The 25536-nt window shown below is 43.2% G+C and overlaps 1 protein-coding gene across 1 annotated transcript in view; it reads left to right on the top strand.

Moving 5' to 3' along the window:
* LOC121003518 (zinc finger protein 850-like) overlaps nt 1–25536 on the top strand; it is a 732238-nt gene that overhangs the window by 304434 nt on the left and 402268 nt on the right. Inside the window, exon 9 of the mRNA XM_040435420.1 lies at nt 10987–11974. Coding sequence (XP_040291354.1) covers nt 10987–11974 — 988 coding nt within the window. The remainder of the gene's footprint in view (nt 1–10986; nt 11975–25536) is intronic.

The raw sequence follows: 25536 nt of genomic DNA, 5'->3' as shown, positions 1-25536 counted from the left end.
ATCAGAGGACTCCTGGCGACTGTTATTTAAAGCAAACTCAGCAAGGGACAAAAAAGAATACCAATCCTCCTGATTCTCCGCCACAAAACAGCACAGATATGTCTCCAGATTCTGATTGACGCATTCGGTCTGACCATTCGACTGCGGGTGAAAAGCAGAACAGAACAACAACCGAACCCCCAAGCGAGAACAGAAGGCCTTCCAGAATCTGGAAACAAATTGCGTGCCCCTAACAGAAACGATGTCTGAAGGAATGCCATGCAATTTAACAATGTGATCAACAAACGCTTGCGCCAGCGTCTAAGCATTGCGTAACCCAGGAAAGGGAATGAAATGCGCCATTCTGCTAAAACGGTCCACTACCACCAGAATCGCAGTCTTCCCCGAGGAACGAGGCAGGTCCGTAATGAAGTCCATGGACAGATGCGGCCAAGGACGGGAAGGAATGGGTAACGGGAGGAGAGAACCCGATGGCCGTGAAAGAGGGACCTTGGCACGAGCGCAGGTCTCGCAGGCTGCCACAAAACCCTCCACCGTCTTACGAAGAGCCGGCCACCAGAATCTCAGAGCAATGAGATCCACTGTGGCTCTACTCCCCGAGTGCCCAGCAAGGACAGTATCGTGGTGCTCCTTAAAAACCTTGTGTCGTAAAGCGAGAGGCACAAACAACCTCCTAGGAGGACAAAGATCAGGAGCCTCTGCCTGGGCTGCCTGAACCTCTGCCTCCAAATCAGGATAAAGAGCAGAGACGACCACCCCTTCAGCCAAAATGGGACCCGGGTCTTCAAAGTTCCCCCCTCCCGGAAAACAACATGACAGGGCATCCGCCTTCACATTTTTAACCCAAGGGCGGAACGTAACAACAAAATTAAACCTAGAAAATAACAAAGACCATCTGGCCTGTCTCGGGTTCAGACGCTTGGCTGATTCCAAGTAGGCCACATTCTTATGGTTGGTAAACACGGTAATAGGGAGTCTGGTTCCCTCTAACCAATGGTGCCATTCCTCAAAAGCTAATTTGATGGCCAACAACTCCCTATCTCCCACATCGTAATTTCTCTCTGCAGAGGAGAGTTTCCTTGAGAAAAAGGCACACGGTCACCATTTAGCAGGAAAAGGGACCCTGAGATAAGACCGCACCCACACCCACCTCAGAAGCGTCCACCTCAACAATAAAAGGTAGAGAGACATCAGGTTGTACCGAAATGTGAGCGGAAGCAAAACTCTTTAATACTAGAAAAGGCTTTAAGCGCATCTACCGACCACGAGGAAAAATCTACCCCCCTTTTAGTCATATCAGTGAGTGGCTTAACAACAGAGGAATAATTCAAAATGAACTTTCTGTAATAATTGGCAAAACCCAAAAACCGCATCAGCGCCTTCTGATTCTCAGGAAGCTCCCAATCAAGCACAGCGCGGACCTTCTCAGGGTCCATCCGAAAACCAGAAGCGGAGAGAAGAAAACCAAGAAATTGAATCTCCGGAACCGCAAACACACATTTTTCCAGTTTAGCGTACAATTTATTCTCCCGCAGAATCAGCAAGACCTGACATAGGTGGTCCCGATGAGTCTTGAAATCAGGAGAAAAAAATCAAAATGTCATCTAGATACACCAGTACAAATTTCCCCATTAAATGATAAAAAATGCTATTCACAAAATGTTGGAAGACGGCCGGAGCATTTATCAAACCAAAGGGCATAACCAAATTCTCGAAAGGACCCTCAGGGGTATTGAAGGCCGTCTTCCATTTGTCCTCTTCCCTGACCCTGACTAGGTTGTATGCCCCTCTTAAATCCAACTTAGAAAAAACTTTAGCCCCAACAATCTGGTTAAACAGGTCTGAGATCAGAGGAAGCGGATATGGGTCACGAATCGTGATACGTTCAGCTCCCTGAAATCTAGACAAGGTCTTAAAGAAGAGAAAAAGCTTGGTGTACAGTCACAAATAAGCAGTGGAAACCCTTATCCAGGAGTAGGTTCAGTCTCCTTAAAACAGTCAAATCCACAATCAATTTCAGGGACCGCGCTGATATCAGCAGTTTATGACACAGTGCAGACTCGACACTCGATCCAACAGATGGTTGTTCACACTCCACTCCTATGGACCTCTCCTGCAGCGTCTTGCCACCAACCGAAACTTTGAATACATAGCACCAATACCTTCACAAAGAAAAGAAGCACATGGCGCAATACCCAAGTGGTAAAGTAAGTATACAATTTATTTTACTTACAAAATTCAAGGAGTAAAAAGCATTTCATATTATGAATTTGTGAAGGTATTGGTGCTATGTATTGAAAGTTTCGGTTGGTGGCAAGACGCTGCAGGAGAGGTCCATAGGAGTGGAGTGTGAACAACCATCTGTTGTATCGAGTGTCGAGTCTGCACTGTGTCTTAAACTGCTGATATCAGCGCGGTCCCTGAAATTGCTTGTGGATTTGAAGGTCTTAAAGAAGCATCTTTTTTCTTAACAAAAAAAAAAACTGCGGCAACAGGTGACTTCGGGGGATCGGATGTGTCCCTTTCTCAGGCTCTCAGAGATATAAGTACGCATAGCGACTCTTTCAGGTTGGGAGAGATTGTATAATCGTGATTTTGGCAGCTTGGCGCCTGGGATGAGATTAATAGGGCAGTCGTACTCCTGGTGAGGGGGCAACTTCTGGACACCACTCTCTGAAAACACATCAGAAAATTTAGAGAGAAAAGATGGCACATGAGGCAATTCTCTCTGCAAAACTCACTCCAACCATTTATTTGCCTTGCTTGCCAATCAATGGTGGGGTTATGTTTAGTGAGCCAGGGTAGCCCCAACACTAGAGGAGTAGGTAATCCGCTTATAACGAAACATGACATATCCTCAACATGAGCGTCACCCACAGTCAAACGGATATTGTGAACTATGCCCTTTAACGATCTTTGAGAAAGTGAAGCGGAATCGATAGCAAAAACAGGTTTATCCTTTTCCAAAGTTCACACCTGGAAACCATGCGTTGTTGCAAATTGATTATCAATGAGATTGACAGCTGCTCCACTATCTACAAAAATCTCACAAACAATGTTCTTGTGTCTGGCGCCACCCTGGCAGGTAGGAGAAAACTGGAACTACAAGCAAACGGCAAACCTTCAATTTCCGCATCAACCTTGCCAATAGTAGCAAATGGAAAGTTTTTAGAGTTTTTTTTTTTTTTATTACCCTCAGAAAACTCCATGAACCTCCTAGAGGCGCAAACATTAGCCAAATGATTTATACCCCCACAACAGAAACAAACCCTCCTCTGAGAGCTTAATCCTCTAATATCCGAGGCAAGCAAACCCAGCTGCATGGCCTCCTCCTCAGAGGGGATTGAGACAGACTGAGACCCCTGCGCACTAAATGAGACAGCCCCACTGTCCTTGGGCTGAATATGACAGGAAGGAGTAGTCTACTCTCTCTCTCTAAGACGCCTGTCAATACGAACAGCTAGAGACATGGCAGACTCTAACGACGCTGGTCTCTCATGAAAAGCAAAAGCATCTTTCCAAAAGACCATGGCAAAATTTACTTCGGAGTGCAGCATCATTCCAACCAGTATCAGCTGCCCATCTCCGAAATTCAGAACAATATATCTCTGCGGACTGTTTACCCTGGCATAAAAGACGCAGTTTAGATTCAGCCAGAGCAATACGATCCGGGTCATCATATATCTGCCCCAGGGCTACAAAAAATTCATCCACCGATCGGAGGGGCCGTGCCCCCACCGGCAGCGAAAAGGCCCAAGACTGAGCGTTATCCCTGAGCAGCGAGATGATGATCCCCACCCTCTGCTCCTCATCACCAGAGGAATGGGGAAGTAGGCGAAAATGGAGTTTGCAAGCCTCTCTAAAGCGAACAAAATTCTCACTACCACCCCCCCCCCCCCCCACCTCCCCCACGGAGAACGTATCTGGAAGCGAGATCTTAGGCTCGGCACAAAATCCATAAACGCCAGCAGAACCGGTCACCTGAAGCTGAGACACAGTTTTACGGAGATCTGCTACCTCCAGCGAAAGACCTTGCATGCGGTCAATCAAGGCTGAAACCGGATCCATGCTTAAGACGGTTATGGCGGTTTATAATGTCACGGATGAAGTTGCAGATAGCTGGAACTTATAAATAAACGACCGATTGGCTTGATCCCCAACTAAGGAGCATATAGGTGAGCCCTATAAAACCCTAAGAGCTCTCCCTGACTGCTATGCACATGCAAGGGTCTCAATGGTAGACGATTTCATGCCCACGTACCTAAGACTGTGTGACACCTGAAAACCCTATAATAGTGAGGGGACACGACCACCGGCTCCCTGAACTTAATACGGACGGAGTCAGGGTCACCTAGAATCAAGTCAGAAAGGAAACACAATAAAGGAAAAGACTTATCTGAGCAAACAGCAGCAGCAGCCTCCAGCAGTGAACCCTTCATCCAGGAAGTAGTATAAACTGCAAAGTGAGGCAGTATGGGAGGGAATATAAAGGAAGACGATTAGTCTAAATACAGTGGGATGTGAAAGTTTGGGCAACCTTGTTAATCGTCATGATTTTCCTGTATAAATCGTTGGTTGTTACGATAAAAAATGTCAGTTAAATATATCATCTAGGAGACACACACAGTGATATTTGAGAAGTGAAATGAAGTTTATTGGATTTACAGAAAGTGTGCTATAATTGTTTAAACAAAATTAGGCAGGTGCATAAATTTTGTTTAAACAATTATAGCACACTTTCTGTAAAAATATTATCCAAGTAAGAAATAAATAAAATGTTAAAAATAGAATTTTTTTTATAAAATAGACATATTTGGTATTGCCGCGTCCGTCACGGTTGGCTCTATAAATATATCACATGATCGACCCAATCGGATAAACACCATAAAAATATAAATAAATTAACTGTCAAAAAAAGCCATTTTTGTCACCTTACATCACAAAAAGTGCAACACCAAGTGATCAAAAAGGCGTATGTCCCACAAAATGGTACCAATAAAACCGTCACCTCATCCCGCAAAAAATTAGCCCCTACATAAGAAAATATCTCAAAAAATAAAAAAAACTATAGCTCTTAGAACATGGACACATTAAAACATAATTTTAATTATTATTGTGTAAAACTTAAATAAATAAGAAAAAGTATACATATTAGGTATCGCCACATCCGTAACGATCTGCTCTATAAAAATGTCACTTGACCGAACCCCTCAGGTGAACGCTGTAGAAATAAATAAATAAAAACTGTGCTAAAACAACCAATTTTTGGGTCACCTTGCCCCATAAAGTGTTATAATAAATGATCAAAAAATCATATGTACCCAAAAATAGTACTAATAAAACTGGCACCTTATCCCCTAGTTTCCAAAATGGGGTCACTTATTGGGAGTTTCTACTGTAAGGGTGCATCAGGGGTGCTTCAAATGGGACATGGCATCTAAAAACCATGTGGCGCTCCTTTTCCTCTGCCCCCTGCCGTGTGCCCATACAGCAGTTTATGACCACATGTGGGGTGTTTTTGTAAACCGCAGAATCTGGGTAATAAATATTGAGTTTGGTTTGGCTGTTAACCATCGACGTGTTAAAGAAAAAATTGGATTAAAATGGAAAATCTGCCAAAAAAGTGAAATTTAAAAATTTGATCTCCATTTTCCTTTAATTCTTGTAGAACGCCTAAAGGGTTTTGGCAATTTTCTTAAAAATTTAAAGAATTGCTTCTAAACTTCTAAGCCTTCTAACGTCCTAAAAAAATAAAATGAAATTTCCAAAATGATGCAAACATAAAGTAGACATATGGGGAATGTTAAGTAATAAATATTTTATGAGGTATCACTTTCTGTTTTAAAAGCAGAGAAATGGAAATTTAGAAAATTGTGCATTTTTCTAAGTTTTTGGTAAATTGGGGATTTTTTCATAAATAAAGGTGAAATATATTGACTCAAATTTATGACTATCATGAAGTACAATGTGTCACGAGAAAACAATCTCTAAATGACTTGGATAAGTGAAGGGGTTCCAAAGTTATTACCACATAAAGTGAGATATGTCAGATTTGCAAAATTAAGCCTGGTCAGGAAGGGGGCAAATGGCCCAGATGGGAAGTGGTTAACTTACTGAGCGGAAAAACTGCAGGGGGGCACAGCAGGAGCGATATTTGAAAAAAAAAAACAGGCAGGATGGCAGTATCAGCAGGGGGGGGGGGGGGGGGGGTCAGCTTACCCTGCTAGGAAAAGTATTTATCTAAACTAAAAAAAACTAAAAACCTGAAAGGCCCTCTTTAAAGCTGATGAGCTTGGGCGAGAGAAGCTACATAGATCAGTTGGTAATCTGCATCAAGCAGCAAGTTTCCTTCTGGAGTTCTCTCCTCCATCTACAACCGGACAAGTGGTTATTGACAATGGCAGGAACATTGTGGCTGCACTTCATTTGGTGAAATAACAACTGTTCCCTGTATGGCACACATCATAAATTTAGTGGTGCATCAATTTTTGAAAAAGTAACATGGCTTGCAGATGGTTTTGGTCCTGTCCAGGGGACTGTCCAGCCATTCTTATGTGGCTCAAAAGGCTCTTCTGAACTTGAAGTGACAAAATGGTCTGCCTTTGTACAGTTTGAATTCCACCTTACATATGAAGCGTTGTTATGAGCAGTGTAAAGAGATTAATGATTTACATGATGCACGAGACCACCACAGCAGAGCATATGTTATTTTGAGCGCCGGCAGTGGCAGCTCATCAGGGACATGTTTCGCATACTCAACCCCTTCGAAGAGGCCACCAGAGTAGGGACAAGCATTAACATGGCATCACACTGATATTTATATTTGAACAAATGCTCACGCTGATGCAACAAGGACTAGAGGAAGAACCACAACCTCCTCATCTTTCTGGGGATCCTGTAGCTGATAGGAACCTGGACGGACGAAGTTGTGGAAAGGAGGAAGTGGAGGAGGAGAAGTTTGTGGTACAGGGAGTTTTCCTAGGCACAGCTAGGGAAGGAGGTTGGCGCTCAGTATGATAGATATGCTGATGATGATGTTGACGACGATGTCATTGGAAATGACCAACCATTGCAGTGGGGTCTTAAAGAACTAGGTCCTCAGGCATGCTGGTGAGCATCACAAACTGCATGCTTGGTTGCCTACATGCTGCCAAGCATGTGGTTAGCATCAAGCAAAGTGATGACTACTGGAAAGCCATACTTTTAGATCATTGCAATCAAAGCAAAAAGGATAGAATGTTTTACTGATACCTGTCACCTGAATTTCTGTCCAGGAGTCCCATCTCCAACCTGGCTGAGTCAGAGACCTCCAGCCCTCTCTGGTGGTGCTACCCCGACAATAAGTCTCAGAAGGCACAGCAGCAGCAGCCCATTTAGTTTTCTTAATGTGATGGGAGTTTTTTTTTAAGTGCTGTGCCAACCTGACGCATATCCGCAAAAGGATAAGCATTGCTTGAACCACAGAGTTCAGTAGTACCTGGACTGTGCCCTTTCTTCTGCACATAGCCTGACCCCTGACTCCATGGACTTCTGGGAGGGAGATTGTAACAGTGGCTGGAACTGGCCCAGTTTGATATGTGTACTGTCTTGTCCAGCCTCCAGTGCAGGGTATTCAGTGTGACAGGTGGCATCGTCACACACCTCCAGCTGATGCCAAGGAGTAGATCTACCAGAGAGCCATACACAGATTATCAGGCCAATAAGAGCAGATTCGATTCTGGTCAAATTTATTTGTTCTCTCTTCTGACTGATTCTTCAGAATTACACCTCAAATGTATTTCAAGAAATTGGTCTCTCTCTAGTGATATACTTATTATAATCTTTGGATGGTGTGTAGAGTATATATGATATACATGAAGGTTTGGCAGCACTACTGTCCCACATTAGGAAAAGCCATTAAGAGATACCTTTAGGGTAATAATGGTACACGCAGATGAGGACCCTGGCTAATGATCCCGACGTCCAAACAGAAATGCAAAGATCCGCAGCACTCGTCAGTGTAGTAAATCCAAAGTGGTTTATTAAACAAACAGCATGGTGATGCGACGTTTCGACCTTCTTAGGTCTTTCTCAAGAAAGACCTAAGAAGGTCGAAACGTCGCATCACCATGCTGTTTGTTTAATAAACCACTTTGGATTTACTACACTGACGAGTGCTGCGGATCTTTGCATTTCTGTTTAGGCTACTTTCACACCTGCGTTTAGGTCGGATCCGTCTGGTATGTGCCCAGACGGATCCGCACCTATAATGCAAACGTTTAGATCCGTTCAGAACGGATCCGTTTGCATTACCATGAACAAATGCAAACGGATAATGCAAACGGATCCGTTTTGACTTTACATTGAAAGTCAATGGGAGACGGATCCGTTTGAAAATTGAGCCATACTGTGTCAACTTCAAACGGATCCGTCCCCATTGACTTACATTGTAAGTCTGGACGGATCCGTTTGCCTCCGCACGGCCAGGCGGACACCCGAACGCTGCAAGCTGCGTTCAGGTGTCCGCCTGCTGAGCGGAGCGGAGGACAAACGGAGCCAGACTGATGCATTCTGAGCGGATCCGCATCCATTCAGAATGCATTAGGGCTGGACGGATCCGTTCGGGGCCGCTTGTGAGCCCCTTCAAACGGAACTCACAAGCGGAGCCCCGAACGCTAGTGTGAAAGTAGCCTTAGAGTATATATGAGTCACAAGCACTTAAAGGAGTTGTCTCATCTTAGACAATGGGGGCATATCACGATATGTCCCCATTTTTTAATAACCTATATCGAGAATGGAGCGGGCCTAAGTGATGGCTGGAGGACTCTGGTCCGGCCACCACCAAGCTCTCTCCCCATAGAAGTGAATGGGAGCGCTCTGTGCATGATCGGCCCCTGTTTCCATTCACTTCTATGGGCCTGACTGATATAGCCACGCCAGTGCTTCGCATGCACAGTGCATCCTCCACCACTTTCAGGGCTCCGTTTAGGTGATAGGTGCGGGTCCCAGCCGTGGGACCCGCACCTACCAGACAATAGTGGCATAACCTAGCGAATTGCTTCTATTGTCTCAGATGAGACAACCCCTTTAATATAAATGCATGAAAAAATGAAGATGCATTTATATTAAATGCAAAAATGAAGATGCATTTATATATCCTCCACAATCAGCCAGTCTTCCTGATCTCCTGACATCTGTCACATGAGGGCCTGTGACAGCGAGTGAATAGTGGTTGTGAAAAATAGGTCCTATTTGTGGCCGTTTTCACTGCCAGATGGACCGCATTCAAATCAATGGGACTATTTTTAATGGCCATTTAGACGGGAGTGCATCCATGTAATGGCCGTTTAAAATGGGTACTCTAGTGAAAAATGGTCTTTTAGGGGTTAAAATAAAAATAAATTGCCTTATCCCACACAAGGCAGTCTCTCTTGGTGCTGAATGACCTGTGCTACCAACGTGATGACATCACCATGCTCTCCCAGCATTATTGCTTAGGAGCGAATGGTGACATCCCACTGAGAGTGTAGGTCCTTTAGCACCAAATGAAGAGCGACTTTTCTCTACGCGTGCAAGTGGATGAGAGGAGTAATTTTTTATTTAATTTTTTTCCCCATAAAAATAAAACCCTGCACATTATTAACATTATTAATTATTATTGATGGGGGCTACCCTGGGGAACATTATTACTAACTGGGGCCACTATGGGGGACATTATGTATACTGCAGGGGTTGGTAATTAAATAAATAAAGCAAATAAAAATCATCTAAATCATCATCAAATAATTAAAAATTAGTGCAAAACATCCGGATGACCAAGCAAGGGATGCAAAAAATGGTTGAAAAATGGCCATGAAAAACTGAGTGTGTCGGTTTTTCAGAGTTATTTTTTTTCACATGTGATTGTAGCCTTAAGAGGTCATACAAAAAAGTCTTACCATAGAACACCAGATATTTGCCTGCTGCTGGGAAGAGCACGATGTGCTCGGTATTACTTTTTCAACTTTATACACAGTACAGGAGCTTCACTGATGTAAAGAGGACACTAAGGAACAGCACTACTGCAGGAAGCGCACAAAGGGGGCATAACTACTGTGTGGGGGCACTTAGGGGGCATAACTGCTGTGTGGACACATCAAGGGAACATTCTACTGAGTGGGGGCACTTAGGGAGCATCAGTACTGTGAAGAGGGCACTAAGGGGGAATTCCACGGTGAAAGGGACACTGAGGGGAGATAACTATTGTGTGGGGCACTAAGAGGGGATTTGTCTCCTTTTGTCCAGAGCTAGGAAATATTTTATTTATATATCTTTTAAAGGTTTTAGTCAATTGATACTTGAATTTTGTGCCATGCCTTGAAATTTCTGTGGATTTTTTTTTTATTGGAAAAGTTGTAAAATTTCAATACAATTTTAATGTTATTCATCAATAATAAAATGTATTTTATTCTTGGCAGATGACTGTACCAGGAACTTTGGGAAACATCTGGTATCTTCAGATTTTAAAGTAGAAGATTGTTGTATCACACGAGATACATTAGAACATGCCGATATACAAGATATACCCTCATCCAATCACAGCAACAATGTATCATTTGATTCTTTTAAACAGGTCCAATCTTCTGATACATCACAGACTGTAACACAGAATAAAAGTCACAGAAGAGGTGTTAAACATCAAACAGCTCACGTAAGAGGGAAGCCATTTTCAAGTTCAGAATGTGGGAATTTTTTTAAGCATAAATCAGCTCTTAGACATCAGAGAAATCACACAGGAGAGAAGCGATTTTCATGTTCAGAATGTGGGAAATGTTTTAACCGTAAATCAGGTCTTGTTTTGCATCAGAGAAATCACACAGGAGAGAAGCCATTTTCATGTTCAGAATGTGGGAAATGTTTAAAAAGTAAATCAGATCTTGATACACATCAGAAAATTCACACAGGGGAGAAGCCATTTTCATGTTCAGAATGTGGGAAATGTTTTCACAATAAATCAGATATTGTTAGACATCAGAGAGTTCACACAGGGGAGAAGCCATTTTCATGTTCAGAATGTGGGAAATGTTTTCACAATAAATCTGATATTGTTAGACATCAGAGAGTTCACACAGGAGAGAAGCCATTTTCATGTTCAGAATGTGGGAAATGTTTTAACCGTAAATCAAATCTTGATACACATCAGAGAATTCACACAGTGGAGAAGCCATTTTCATGTTCAGAATGTGGGAATTTTTTTAAGCATAAATCAGCTCTTGTTAGACATCAGAGAAATCACACAGGAGAGAAGCGATTTTCATGTTCAGAATGTGGGAAATGTTTTAACCTTAAATCAGGTCTTGTTTTACATCAGAGAAATCACACAGGAGAGAAGCCATTTTCATGTTCAGAATGTGGGAAATGTTTTAAAAGTAAATCAGATCTTGATACACATCAGAAAATTCACACAGGGGAGAAGCCATTTTCATGTTCAGAATGTGGGAAATGTTTTCACAATAAATCAGATATTGTTAGACATCAGAGAGTTCACACAGGGGAGAAGCCATTTTCATGTTCAGAATGTGGGAAATGTTTTAATCGGAAATCGCCTCTTGTTACACATCTGAAAATTCACACTGGGGAGAAGCCATTTTCATGTTTAGAATGTGGGAAATGTTTTTACAATAAATCAGATATTAATAGACATCAGATAGTTCACACAGGAGAGAAGCCATTTTCATGTTCAGAATGTGGGAAATGTTTTAAGATGAAATCGCCTCTTGTTTCACATCAGAAAATTCACACAGGGGAGAAGCCATTTTCATGTTCAGAATGTGGGAAATGTTTTAACCGTAAATCAAATCTTGATACACATCAGAGAATTCACATGGTGGAGAAGCCATTTTCATGTTCAGAATGTGGGAATTTTTTTAAGCATAAATCAGCTCTTGTTAGACATCAGAGAAATCACACAGGAGAGAAGCCATTTTCATGTTCAGAATGTGGAAAATGTTTTAAGATGAAATCCGTTCTTGTTAAACATCAGAGAATTCACAGGGGAGAAGCCATTTTGGGGCGATGATTAGGACCGCTGTGAGAGCTCCCCAAACAAACATAGTCTCCTGTATTGAATGAATATTGGTAATCAAAGGACAGATCCAGTTAAAAGTGAAACTAAGTTTTTTTTATTTATTTATATATATCTCCTCTAAACACAAATGTTTGGTGAGAGAAAATAAAAAGAAAAGCTTGTGTCCAGACATGTGGAAAAGGGGCGTCATTCACACTTGTAAATGGACAGTTATTTGTAGTCAAGTGGAATGACAGATAGGATGTAACATAGATTATAAGGCTGAAAAAAGACATCTATCCATCCAGTTCATCCTGTTATCCTGCATGTTGATCCAGAGGAATGCAAAAAAAAACATGTAAGGTAGAAGCCAATTTTCTCTACTTTAGTGGGGAAAAAATGTGTTCCTGACTCCAATCAGGCATTTAGAATAACTCCCTGAATCAACGACCCCCACTCTAGTAGCTATAGCCTGTAATATTATTACATTCCAGAAATATATCCAGGCCTCTCTTGAACTCTTTTAGTGAACTCGCCACCAACACCTCCTCAGGCAGAGAGTTCCATAGTCTCACTGCTCTTACCGTAAAGAATCCTCTTTTATCTTTGTGTACAAACCTTCTTTCCTCCAGACGCAGTGGATGTCCCCTCGTCACAGTCACAGTCCTGGGGATAAATAGATTATGGGAGAGATCTCTGTACTGACCCCTGATAGATTTATACATAGTTATTAGATCTCCCCTCAGTCGTCTTTTTTCTAAAGTGAATAACCTTAATTTATTTATATTTTTTTAAACTTTATTTAAAATTAAAAATGTGCAGACATTTATAAAGGTAAATGAATCGTACAGAATTAACAATAGAAACTTGTACAAAAAATGGGTACATACAGTGATTTAGGTATGTAGTTACACATCAAGATGGGAATGACAGGTGAATGTTCATTTATATTACTCTTAAGCATATACTATCTAATGGTTACGCCTCGGTAAAAGGTGGCTACTTTTAAGAACCTAGAATATGACATATTTTCAGTTGTTTCACACTTGTTTGTTATGTATATAATTCCACATGTGTTAATTCATAGTTTTGATGCCTTCAGTGTGAATCTACAATTTTCATAGTCATGAAAATAAAGAAAACTCTTTGAATGAGAAGGTGTGTCCAAACTTTTGGTCTGTACTGTATATAGCATCGACCTTCCCCTTCCATAGATCTTGTATGAGAAGTTCAGCTGTCAGCCAGAAACGTGGGATGAGAAGGCGGGCAGCCATAAGAAGGATGTGGAATAGGGGAGGAATATTAGAAGCTAAATCTGAAGGTGGAAGGAATAATAGGAATAGAGGTTTTGCATATTTTATTGTACTTTTTAAAGGGTTTCTACCACCAGAAATACTTTTATGTAGCTGGCTGACATTAGCGATGTGCCTACAGAGGTGAACGGCTCAGGCGAGGGATTTAGTCAGCCGATGCTGCGAACCGTGACATCAATCAAGAGGAGCGAGGCGGGCAGAACAGGGGACCTGGGCGGGATAAAGGGTGAGTAGACGGAGCCTCTAGGTGCTGATTTTACGCCCACATAGCACCTAGAGGCTCATTAGCATATTATAAAAGTGCTTATTTTATCAGAACGGCTGCAGGGAGAAATGTAAAAAACATACTGTTATGTAGTGCTGACATTAGCGCATCGCTCATGTCAGTCAGCTACATAACAGTATTTCTGGTGGTAGAAACCCTTTAAATAGTTCTTCCCACCAGAGTAATATTAGGGGGCATGACGACCAGATGTGGAAAAAGGCACCCCTTTCCTTCCCACACCTCCAGCATCTATCCAGATTTGAGGAATCATATTTGGATGTAACATCAGGCGTTTTGTACCACATTCTAAGTATTTTGTATCCATTTTCCTGTATGAGTACACACCGTGATGATTTGTGTGGGGAAATTAAAAGTTTGATTAGGTCTTGTGACGAGAAGGAGGTTTTCAAATCCCTCTCCCATAAACCTATAAAAGCAGGTTTTGGCATCATGATAGGTATATTGAGTTTTTTGCATATTTGTGAGATATTTTTTTTTTAGCAGACTGGCTGCAGATCAATCCCTTAAACCATGTGATGGGTCTGAAAAGGGCCTGGAGAGGGATATGTTTGGCTATATAGGAAGGAAGGAAGTTAGGGAAGGGAAAGCCTCAGAAAGGGAAAGCAAATTGGCAATTTCTTTTCTATTTACCAGACCACCATCTTCATTGAAGAATGTCAGGATGGGGATTTGGGACATTTTAAGCGACTGTGGGAGACTTTGTTTCAGTTCTACTGGGGCTAAATCTATTAAATCTCTCACTTGAATCAGAGGAGATGGGAGTGGAAAGCCCCAACTAGAATTTTGAAACCAGTTCCATACTTTAAGTGTAGAATTTATAACAGGGTTGGATCTAGAGAGGAGAGTGGAGTGACCTGTATCTACAATCAAAAGTGTCCTAGATGAGAATTGGAAGGTCGAAGATTCTATTTCGACCCAAGATTTGTGTAACTGTTTGCGAAACCAATCCAGCACTCTGGATAAGTGAATGTCTCTGTTATAGAGCTGGGGGTTGGGCAGACCTATCCCCCCCATGTCTCTAGGTCTCTGAAGGGTTGTAATAACCCTAATTTTGATAATCTTTTACGGTACTGTAGTCCACCCATTCCAGTTATTACTTTAGTTGCCCTCCTCTGAACCCTCTTCAGCTCTATGTCTGCCTTGTTCACAGGAGCCCGGAAATGTACACAGTACTCCATGTGTGGTCTGACTAGTGGCTTGTAAAGTGACAGGACTATGTTCTCATCATGGGCATCTATGCCCCTTTTCATGCAACCCATTATCTAATTGCCCTTGGCAGCAGCTGCCTGACATTGGTTTCTACAGCTTAATTTGCTGTTCACAAAAATTCCTAGGTCCTTTTCCATGTCAGTGTTACCCAGTGTTTTACCATTTAGTATGTACTGGTGACTTGCATTATTCCTTCCCATGTGCATAACCTTCCATTTTTCAGTGTTAAACCTCATCTGCCACATATCTACCCAAGCCTCCAGTCTATCCAGATCCCTCTGTAGCAGTATACTGTTCTCTTCCATGTCAATTACTTTACACAGTTTAGTGTCATCTGCAACAATTGATATTTTACTGTGCAAGCCTTCTACAAGATCATTACTAAATATATTGAAGAGAATGGGGCCCAAGACTGACCCGTATGGTACTCCACTAGTGACAGTGACCCCATCTGAGTGTGTACCATTAATAACCACCCTCTGTTTTCTATCACTGAGCCAGTTACTTACCCACATACAGACATTTTCTCCCAGTCCAAACATTCTCATCTAATATACCAACCTATTATGCGGTACAGTGTCAAATGCTTTGGAGAAGTCAAGATATACGGCATCCATTGATTCGCCGCGGTCAAGTCTAGAACTTGCCTCATCATAGAAACTGATTAAATTAGTTTGACATGACTGATCCTTCATGAAGCCATGCTGATATGGTGTTATTTGCTTATTTTCATTGAGGTACTCCAAGATAGCATCTCTTAGAAAACCTTCAAACAGTTTACCCACGACAGATGTAAAACTTACCGGCCTGTTTGAATATTGGCACCACATTTGCTTTGTGCCAATCCTGTGGAACACCCCCTGTCAGCAGTGTTCCCTCTAAGGCTTGGCAGCTGCTGAGCGGGGTCGGCTCAGAGCTGGGCACAGCGCCATCAAAGGTGGGCGATAGGAAAACCTAAGATAATTGTCACTTCAAAGAGCATACAAACCTCTGCGCTATCCCATACAATACAGTATAACCCCTGCACCATCCCGTACAATATACAGTATAGTCCTCTCTGTTATCACTGGACATTGCTCTCCATATATAAACCATACAGGGAAAAAAAAAATCTTTGATCCAGAGAACTTACATAGAAAAACAAATAACCAAGAGGCTAAACAAAACCCAGTTTCTGACCCTTATGTTAAAACATAACTTTCATTTGATTGCTTTAATACCTAAAGGAAATTTTTTTTAAAAGAAAGCTGCTGTTTCTCTAGATGACCTTATGTTGATAGTAGTGGTAATAGAGTCTCAAGGGTCTATAAAAGCAGCTACACTATTTTTACAAACCATTGAAACTCTATTAACACTACTATCAACATAAGGTCATCTAGAGAAACCGTAGGTTTTTATTTATTTTTTCTTTCTCTTTAGCTGTTAAAACATAACTTTAATTAGATTGCTCTAACACCTAAATGGGAAAAATAAGAATTTTAAAAACCTGCTTTTTCTCTAGATGACCTTATGTTAAAAGTTAATAGTAGTGTTAATAGAGTCTCAAAGGTCTGTAAAAATAGTGTAGCTGCTTTTATAGACCCTTGAGACTCTATTACCACTACCATAAACATAAGGTCATCTAGAGAAACAGCAGGTTTTTAAAATATTTTTTTTCCTTTGGGTATTGTTATGGGGATCTGTGGATGACATTTTTATGGGGGATCTGTGGATGACACACTTATGGGGGATCTGTGGATGACACATTGTTATGGGGGATATGTGGATGACACATTGTTATGGGGGATATGTGGATGACACATTGTTATGGGGGATCTGTGGATGACACATTGTTATGGGGGGATCTGTGGATGACACATTGTTATGGGGGGATCTGTGGATGACACATTGTTATGGGGGATCTGTGGATGACACATTGTTATGGGGGATCTGTGGATGACACATTGTTATGGGAGATCTGTGGATGACACACTGTTATGGGGGACCTGTGGAGGACACACTGTTATGGGGGACCTGTGGAGGACACACTGTTATGGGGGACCTGTGGAGGACACACTGTTATGGGGGACCTGTGGAGGACACACTGTTATGGGGGACCTGTGGAGGACACACTGTTATGGGGGACCTGTGGAGGACACACTGTTATGGGGGACCTGTGGATAACACACTGTTATGGGGGACATTATACAGGGGTAATATAACTGAGGGGTATCAGGTAAATTATACAGGGGGTAATATAACTAAGGGGTATCAGGGTACACTATACAGGGGTAATATAAGTTATATTACCTCTGTATAATGTCCCCTGATAGCCCTCCTAAGTTATATTACCTCTGTATAATGTCCCCTGATAGCCCTCCTAAGTTATATTACCCCTGTATAATAATGTCCCCTGATACCCCTTAGTTATATTACCCCTGTATAATAATGTACACTGATACCCCTTAGTTATATTACCCCGCCCTGTATATTTTAACCTGATACCCCTCAGTTATATTATATAACTGAGGGGTATCAGGGTACATTATACAGGGGGTAATATAACTAAGGGGTATCAGGGTACACTATACAGGGGTAATATAACGGAGGAGGGCTATCAAGGACATTATACAGGGGTAATATAAGTTCTATTACCTCTGTATAATGTCCCCTGATAGCCCTACTAAGTTATATTACCCCAGTATAATAATGTCCCCTGATACCCCTTAGTTATATTACCCCTGTATAATAATGTACACTGATACCCCTTAGTTATATTACCCCGCCCTGTATAATTTAACCTGATACCCCTCAGTTATATTATATAACTGAGGGGTATCAGGGTACATTATACAGGGGGTAATATAACTAAGGGGTATCTATCAGGGTACATTATACAGGGGTAATATAAGTGAGGAGGGCTATCAGGGACATAATACAGGGGTGAGGGGTAAGATAAGTTATATTACCCCTGTATAATGTCTGATAGTAGCCTAGCCCTCCTCAGTTATATTACCCCTCATGTACCCTGATACCCCTAGTTATATTACCCCCTGTATAATTTACCCTGATACCCCTCAGATATATTATATAACTGAGGGGTATCAGGGTAATACAGGGGACAACAGAGGATTCGTAGCACTGTGGGACAGGGGGGGTACATACTTCTTTTTTTATATGCCCTCACCTCACCAGCTAGCAGGCGGCCAGGCGCGCAGGGTACTCAGATGCAGCGTGACGTGACGTCAACTCAGCCTGCGCCGCACAGCATGCACTCTCTCTCTGCCTCCACCGGGTCCGGGACTCCGCCCCCCTATTTGAATACTTGCCACCGCCCACCGGCAGCCCACAGCCAGGTATTGTAAATGAACTGACCGTGCGGCGGGCGGCGTCAGCCAGCAAAACAGACAGGGGAATCAGCTGGGGGGCAGTGCGCACGGAGGTGACGAACCTATTAGGGTGTGCCCAGGCACACCCGGCACAGCTGAGTGAGCGGGCATTATAAAATTGTGAGCGGGGCCACAATAATTGCTGCGCGGCCGCCCACCCGCGCAGCTTAGAGGGAACACTGCCTGTCAGTATAGAGTCCTTAAATATCAGAAATAAGGGTCTGGCTATGACATTACTTAATTCTCTTAGGATACGATGGTGTATGCCATCTGGTTCCAGCAATTTGTCTATTTTAATCTTTTTAAGACGCAGCTGTACTTCTTCATGGGTCAGACAGGGCACCTTTAATGGGGAATTTACTTTTACATTCTGCATTTGATCTGAAGAAAATATTTAATAGCTTTTGCTTTCTCCTCATCGCTCTCTGCAACTCCCCCCTCATTACTCTGTAAAGGGCCAACACCTTCAGATTTATACTTTTTACCATTTATATAATTGAAGAAAATGTTAGTGTTAGTTTTACTCTTTGGCAATGAATCTCTCTGTCTCTAGTTTGGCTGCTTTTTTTGTCTTTTACAGATAACATTTTTTCCTTGTAGTTTTTTAATGCTTCCTCGCTACCCTCCTGTTTTAGTGATTTAAATGCTTTATTTTTGTCAATTATTGCTTTCTTTACATTTCTATTAATCAACATTGTTTTTTTCTTGTTCCTTAACCTTTTATTCCCATAAGGTATGTACTGTGACGGACCTCCAGTACTCAGGAAGAGTATGTCCGCCTCTGCATTCTTCCTTACTCTGGAGATATTGCAAACCACTGATCTGTAGCTCCCAGTTTCCCCAGTCACTGGTCAAGACTCAGTGTAGGTGAAACAAAAATTAACTTTATTGAGTAACTGCACAAACATATATACAGAAATTGTGATGAGATAAAACTAAAATCTCATCACATCCCCCTTCCCCTCCCCAGACATTCAGTCTGCACCACACCACAGGGGTCTACTTGCTAATAGCTCCAGACAGCCCTAGATCCTGGCCAGAATGGCATTGTTCTGAGCTCCTTTAGAGTACAATGGGAGAGGAGGAGGGTTGCTGACAGTCTTTTCATAACCAGGTCACACAACATAACATAATTACACACAACACCAATACACATATAATTTTTCACCATGTCGTCACATAGCTCCCCCAAATTAAAGGATGGCAGGCCCAGTGAGACCCTCTATGGGTCCACTTGTGTCACGTCGTGGTGTGGTGTGGGATGGGAACTCCACACAAAAGGGAGGGGGAAAGTACCAGGCCTGCAAAAAATCACGTATGTCCTCCCTTCTCTGCTCCTGTGCACTCCCAAATTGTGGATCCTCCTGGAGTGCCTCAAATATAAGTCCCGGGCCGCAGAAGTCATAGCCCTGGTGGGGTCATTGTTCTCCAGCCATGGACACAATTGGGTGACATACCACTGCAGTGCTCAAAACCCATCATCCAGCATTAGTTCCATTCGGAGCAGCACATCCATCTCTGACAGACATTCCTCCCGGGGCTGCTCTCCCAGTAACCAAACATGCAAGTCCCATTGTTGCCAGTATCGTTCCTCAGATGTAGGGAGAACCTTGCCACTATAGTGCTGCTACAATTGAAGATACTCCCTCCAGATCTCCTGGCATAAAGCGTCTCTCCTTCTCAGCATGTCCTGGGCGGAACCAGGATTCTGGAGCTGGGCCAGCGCTTCCATGGCCGAAGGCAACTGTGCTTCTTCTCCTGTGTCAGCAGAAAACTTGGTCCCGGTGGGGGTTTGAATGTCTCCTTAGGCAAGGAAGAGCAATCCTACTGCTGCCACTAATGTGACGGACCTCCAGTACTCAGAAAGAGTATGTCCGCCTCTGCATTCTTCCTTACTCAGAGGAGATATTGCAAACCGCTGATCTGTAGCTCACAGTTTCCTCAGTCACTGGTCGAGACTCAGTGTAGGTGAAACAAAAATTTACTTTTATTGAGCAAATGCACAAACATATATACAGAAATTGTGATAAAACTAATATCCCATCACATCCCCCTTCCCCTCCCCAGACATTCTGTTTGCACCACACCACAGGGGTCTACCTGCTAATAGCTCCAGACAGCCCTAGCAAGATCCTGGCCAGAATGGCATTGTTATGAGCTCCTTTAGAGTACAATGGGAGATAAGGAGGGTTGCTGACAATCTTTTCATAACCAGGTCACACAACATAACATAATTACTCCCAACACCAATACACATATAACTCTTCACCAGGTCGTCACATGTACCTCACACAAATAGATTTAGGATGCTTTTAAAAATATCCCATTTTGTGGCTGTATTTTTATTTTTGAGGACTTTGTCCTAGTTAGTTAGGCCTATGACCTCTGCTTTTTTGAAGTTTGGTATTTTTGTTCCTCCCTGAAGAAACACTCTTTTGAATGACAATTGGAAGGTTATTACTTTATGGTCACTATTTCTCAGGTGTCCCCCAACCTGCACATCTGTTGTTCTGTCAGGTCTATTGGTTAATACTAAGTCCATTGTGGCCATCCCTCTAGTCGGGTCCAGAACAAGTTGGGAAAGGTAATTGTCTTTGGTGTTTCTTTTATGAAATGTACAGGTTTCAGTTTCCCAGTCTATATCTGGGTAGTTGAAGTCCCCCATAATAACCACCTCATTTTGATTTGCCGCCTTGTCTATCTCGTTTAGTAGTAGATTTTCTGTGGACTCTGGTATATTAGGTGGCTTATAATAAACTCTGATTAGTAATTTATTATTGTTTTTATTTTCTCCATGTATTTCTTCCCACAGTGATTCCACATGTTCATGTCCCTCACTTATATATTCCCTGAGTGTGGGCTTTAGACAGGACTTTACATACAGGCAGACCACTTCCCCTCTCCGGTTTTGACAATCCTTTCTAAACAGACTATAAACCTGTACGTTAACTGCCCAGTCATAGCTATCATCCAGCCATGTCTCAGTTATTCCCACTATGTCATAGTCCTCCTCACACATCACAAATTCCAGTTCACCAGTTTTATTAGTCAGGCTTCTGGCATTAGTATACATACAATTAAGAGGTTTATGTATATTTTTTACCCTACACCTTTCCTTCTCAACTGTTCTACTCCCTCCTTCTTTTCCTCCCACAGTTCTATTACCTTGCCCCAGGTCTCTATCTTCCGCTCCTATAATGTAATTACCCCCCCCCCAGTCCCTAGTTTAAACACTACTCCAACCTTCTAGCCATCTTCTCCCCCCTTTCCCTATTGAGGTGCAGCCCATCCCTACGATAGAGCCTGTAGCCGACAGAGAAGGCCCAGTTCTCCAGGAACTCAAACCCCTCCTTCCTACACCAGTTCTTGAGCCACTTGTTAACCTCCCTAATCTCCTGCTGCCTTTCTTGTGTGGCTTGTGGTACAGGTAGTATTTTGGAAAACACTGCGTTTGAGGTCCTTGACCCAAGCTTGTGACCTAAATCCCTAAGATCATTTTTAAGGACGCTCCACCTACCCCTAACTGAGCATGGGATAGCACAGGAGTAGTAATAGAGAGAGGGGCTACCACTGATAAGAGTAAGCCTGTCAGCGTGACACATCATAAATCTATGGGAGTAGTGTATCTTTCAACCATAGCTGGTGAAGCACAAAACCAGGGCGTGATATAAAAGGATAACAATCTGCCTATTCCAGCCCCGTTTTGTTCTAGCCCTATAAGTATTTGTAACATAAAAAAAAAATTCTCTGGTCTTACTTGGCACATTTCATCATTAATGTGCAAGTTCTCCCAAAAAGTGACCCAGGCTAGGATTGCCTAATTACATAGAAGCCATTACTTGTCTTCCTAGAGAAATATCTTCTTAATCTGCACACCCTGACCAAAATTTACCTGTAGATAAATCCAACAAGTGGGGCCCTCCGCCACCCCTGTATTTGTAGAAGTCATATGGTTCACTCATCTTTCATGAATTTACCAGTGTGTGAATCTTTGATTATTTTTTATTGTATGTCCCACCAGCTTTGGATTGTTTAGTTTTATCATTGAAGATGACATGATATAAAATATATTCATTGGATATGTTGAATTTGGGACCCTTTTGAGTAAAAAAAAATTGAGTTAAGAGTTTGTGTGTTAACCCTGCTACATCTGTACTTCTAGAAGTAATGACGATAGCTTGGATGGGGAAGGGGGGTAGTGATTAGTGATGGACGAACATCGGCTGGGACAATTCGTGAACGCGATCAAATGTTCAAGAACCGCAAGTTCTTGGCGGCCCCAATTCACTTTAATGGCTGGCGAACCTGAAAAACCTTCAGGTCATATTTGCACCCACCAAATACTTACAAGAAGTGCACAAATCGTCCTACAACATGGACAGTGACATACCAGAGGGGGGTCAATGGCAAAAATTCCCCCCAAAAATATGTATTTTAATCAGGGGCCATTTTTATGCGTCTTAAAGGGAAATTCTCAGAAATGCGCCCTGCTGGAGGCCATGGGAGTACGGTCCTTAAAAATTAGGCATTCACCTGACATAAAAGAAATTGTGATTATGTGGCTCGAGGTACATTATGCAGTCAATGGATAAAAATGTTAATGTAGACCACTGGAGAACAGGCCCCAAACATTAGGCATTCCCTGGACAGAAAAGAACAAGTCATTATGTGGCTGGAGGTATATTAGACGGTCATTGGATATCAGTTTTACTGCAGGCCAGTACAAATAGATGTCAAATACATGTGTTTAAAAGAACAAAAAATATAAAATTTGATAAAAACCAGGTTAACGAAATCCCCAAATGATAATAGTTGAAATTCGATAACACGTGGTTGTCACAGGTGTTGAATTCCTCCGAGGTCCTAAACATTAGGCATTCACCGGACAGAAAAGGCCTATTATGCCGCTGTATTTACCTAAGACAGGGTCCATTATTTTTTCTGGGTGGTGGCGGATATTTGTGGGCTGTCATGAGGAAATTTAATTAAACGTTGTCGTCGCAGGTGTTGATTTCCTCCGAGATCCATGCCGCATTCATTTTTAGAAATGTGAGGTAGGCGAGTGCGATTGTTGGTCAGAATCCCCCCTGCTGCGCTGAACGTCCTTTCGGACAGGACACTCGACGAGGGGCAAGCCAAGAGTTCCATGGCAAATTGTGCCAGCTCTGGCAGCAGGTCAAGCCTGCACACCCAGTAGTCAAGGGGTTCCTCACTTCTCAGAGCATCCACATCGGCCGTTAACCCGATGTAGTCAGACTCCTGTCGGTCTAGGCGTTCCCTGAGGCTGGATCCAGAGGGTGGCTGTCGATAGGTTGGCTGCAAGAATCATCTCCTATCTGAAGTGACCAACACATCTTCAAACCGCCCTCTTCTTGCATGCGCTTTAGGATTGGTACTCTCAACTGTTTCTTTGTGGGTGGAAATTCCTCTGCCAGCGCCCGCAACAGCAGAATGCAGCATCTCTCGCAGCAAGGCCTGGAAATGCTGCATTCTGACAGCCCTCTGTGATGCTGGTAACATGTCCACCATTTTGTGTTTGTATCGGGGGGGTCTAAGTACGTTGCCACCCAGTACTGGTCCTTGCCTTTTATGTTTTTTATACGGGGGTCCCTCTTCAAACACTGGAGCGTGAAGGCCCCCTTTTGCACTAAATTGGAAGCGGTGGAGCGGCCTAGGCTCCTGCTCATCGCCCAGGAGAATGTCATCCTCGGACTCCTCCCCCCATCCATGGACACACCAGGGATACTAGAAAAGTTTAAAGCCTGCTCTTCTTGCTCCTCCTCCCCCTAAGCACCATCCTCCTCTGACTCATCTTCAGACTCCTGCTGACTTGTCTCAGATGGAGTAGCCCCTTCCTGGGCATTCATTCAGCATTGCGACTTCCTCATCTTCCTGCTCCTCGGCGGCTTGATCAATGACACGACGCAATGCATGCTCCAGAAAGAAGGCGTAAGGTACGATGCCACTGATCACGCCCTGGCTGCGACTGACCAGTTTGGTGATCTCATCAAATGGCCGCAGAAGTCTGCGTGCGGTTAAAAAAAAAACAAGCTCCCAGATCCTGTCCTGCCGCAGAGTTCATACAGGTAGTCGTTAACGGTGCGTTTCTGCTGGAGAAGCCTATCAAGCATATACAAGGTGGACTTCAAGCGCTTCGGGCAGTCACAAATCAGACGTCTGATGGGCAAGTGGTGTAGCTGCTGAACGTCAGCAAGGCGAGCCATGGCTGTGTAGGATCTTCTAAAATGGCCAGAGATTTTCCTGGCCTGCCGCAAGACGTCCTGGACCCCAGGGCATTTGGCAATGAATCGCTGCACGACTAAGTTCAGAACGTTTGCCATGCACAACACATGTGTTATTTTGCCCACTTTCAGCACGCTCATCAGATTGGCAGTTTCAGCACTGTCACCAGGATAATCGCTATTGCAGTAAAGCCATGGTCTATTAGCACTTAGTACCTTATTTCCAGATGTGCCTTTTGTTCCAGCAATAGATGCTTTTATCCTCTGAAAATCCAATTTATTTCATATGCAAATGAGCCAGTAAGGTGCCCAAAGGGCGTCACTCTTACAGGAAGGAGCCCAGACACGCCCCCTGCCACAATGTGTCCACCCTCAAAAGACTTAAAACCCTGCCCCCAGGTCTCGCTAAGTCACGCCCCCGATCTGGCTAGGGCACGCCCCCTCCCACACCTGAGCCATCGGGGATTGAAAAAATGAAGGTAAAAATCAACTTCTGTCAGCTGCAGGGGTGGGAGGGAGGGTGACTTTCTCCCTGCAGCTCACACTCACTTAGGCTCCACTACACTTAGGCTCCATTCAGACGTCCGTAGTGCATTGCGGATCCGCAAATTGCGGATCCGCAATACACCCAGCTAGCGCCCCCATAGAAATGCCTATTCTTGTTTGCAATTGCGAACAAGAATAGGACATGCTCTATTTTTTCCGGAGCTGCTCTTCCGGCCCCATAGAGAATGAATGGGTCCGCACCTGTTCCGCATAATTGCAGAACGGAAGCGGACCCATTCTACGGACGTGTAAATGGACCCTTAGAGTAAGCTGTTCAAAAAGACATGCCCCCGATCCGGTTAGGCCACGTCCCCTCCCACTTCTCAGCTGACTGAGATTGAAAAAATTAAGTTAAAAATCAACTTCTAGGTCCCGATAAGCCACGCCCATATCTGGCTAGGCCACGCCCCTCCAGTCCTTAGCCGACATGGATTTAAAAAATGAAGGTAAAAATTAACTTCTGTCATCTGCAGAGGTGGGAGGGAGGGTGACTTTCCCCCTGCAGCTCACACTCAGACAGCTCTGTGCTGCTGTCTTAGAGTGAGCT

The sequence above is a fragment of the Bufo bufo genome, chromosome 6 (assembly GCF_905171765.1).
Source record: "Bufo bufo chromosome 6, aBufBuf1.1, whole genome shotgun sequence".
In the NCBI taxonomy this organism is placed as follows: domain Eukaryota; kingdom Metazoa; phylum Chordata; class Amphibia; order Anura; family Bufonidae; genus Bufo; species Bufo bufo.
The sequence above is the reverse complement of the archived record's forward strand: the minus strand, read 5'-3'. Positions and strand labels throughout refer to the sequence as shown.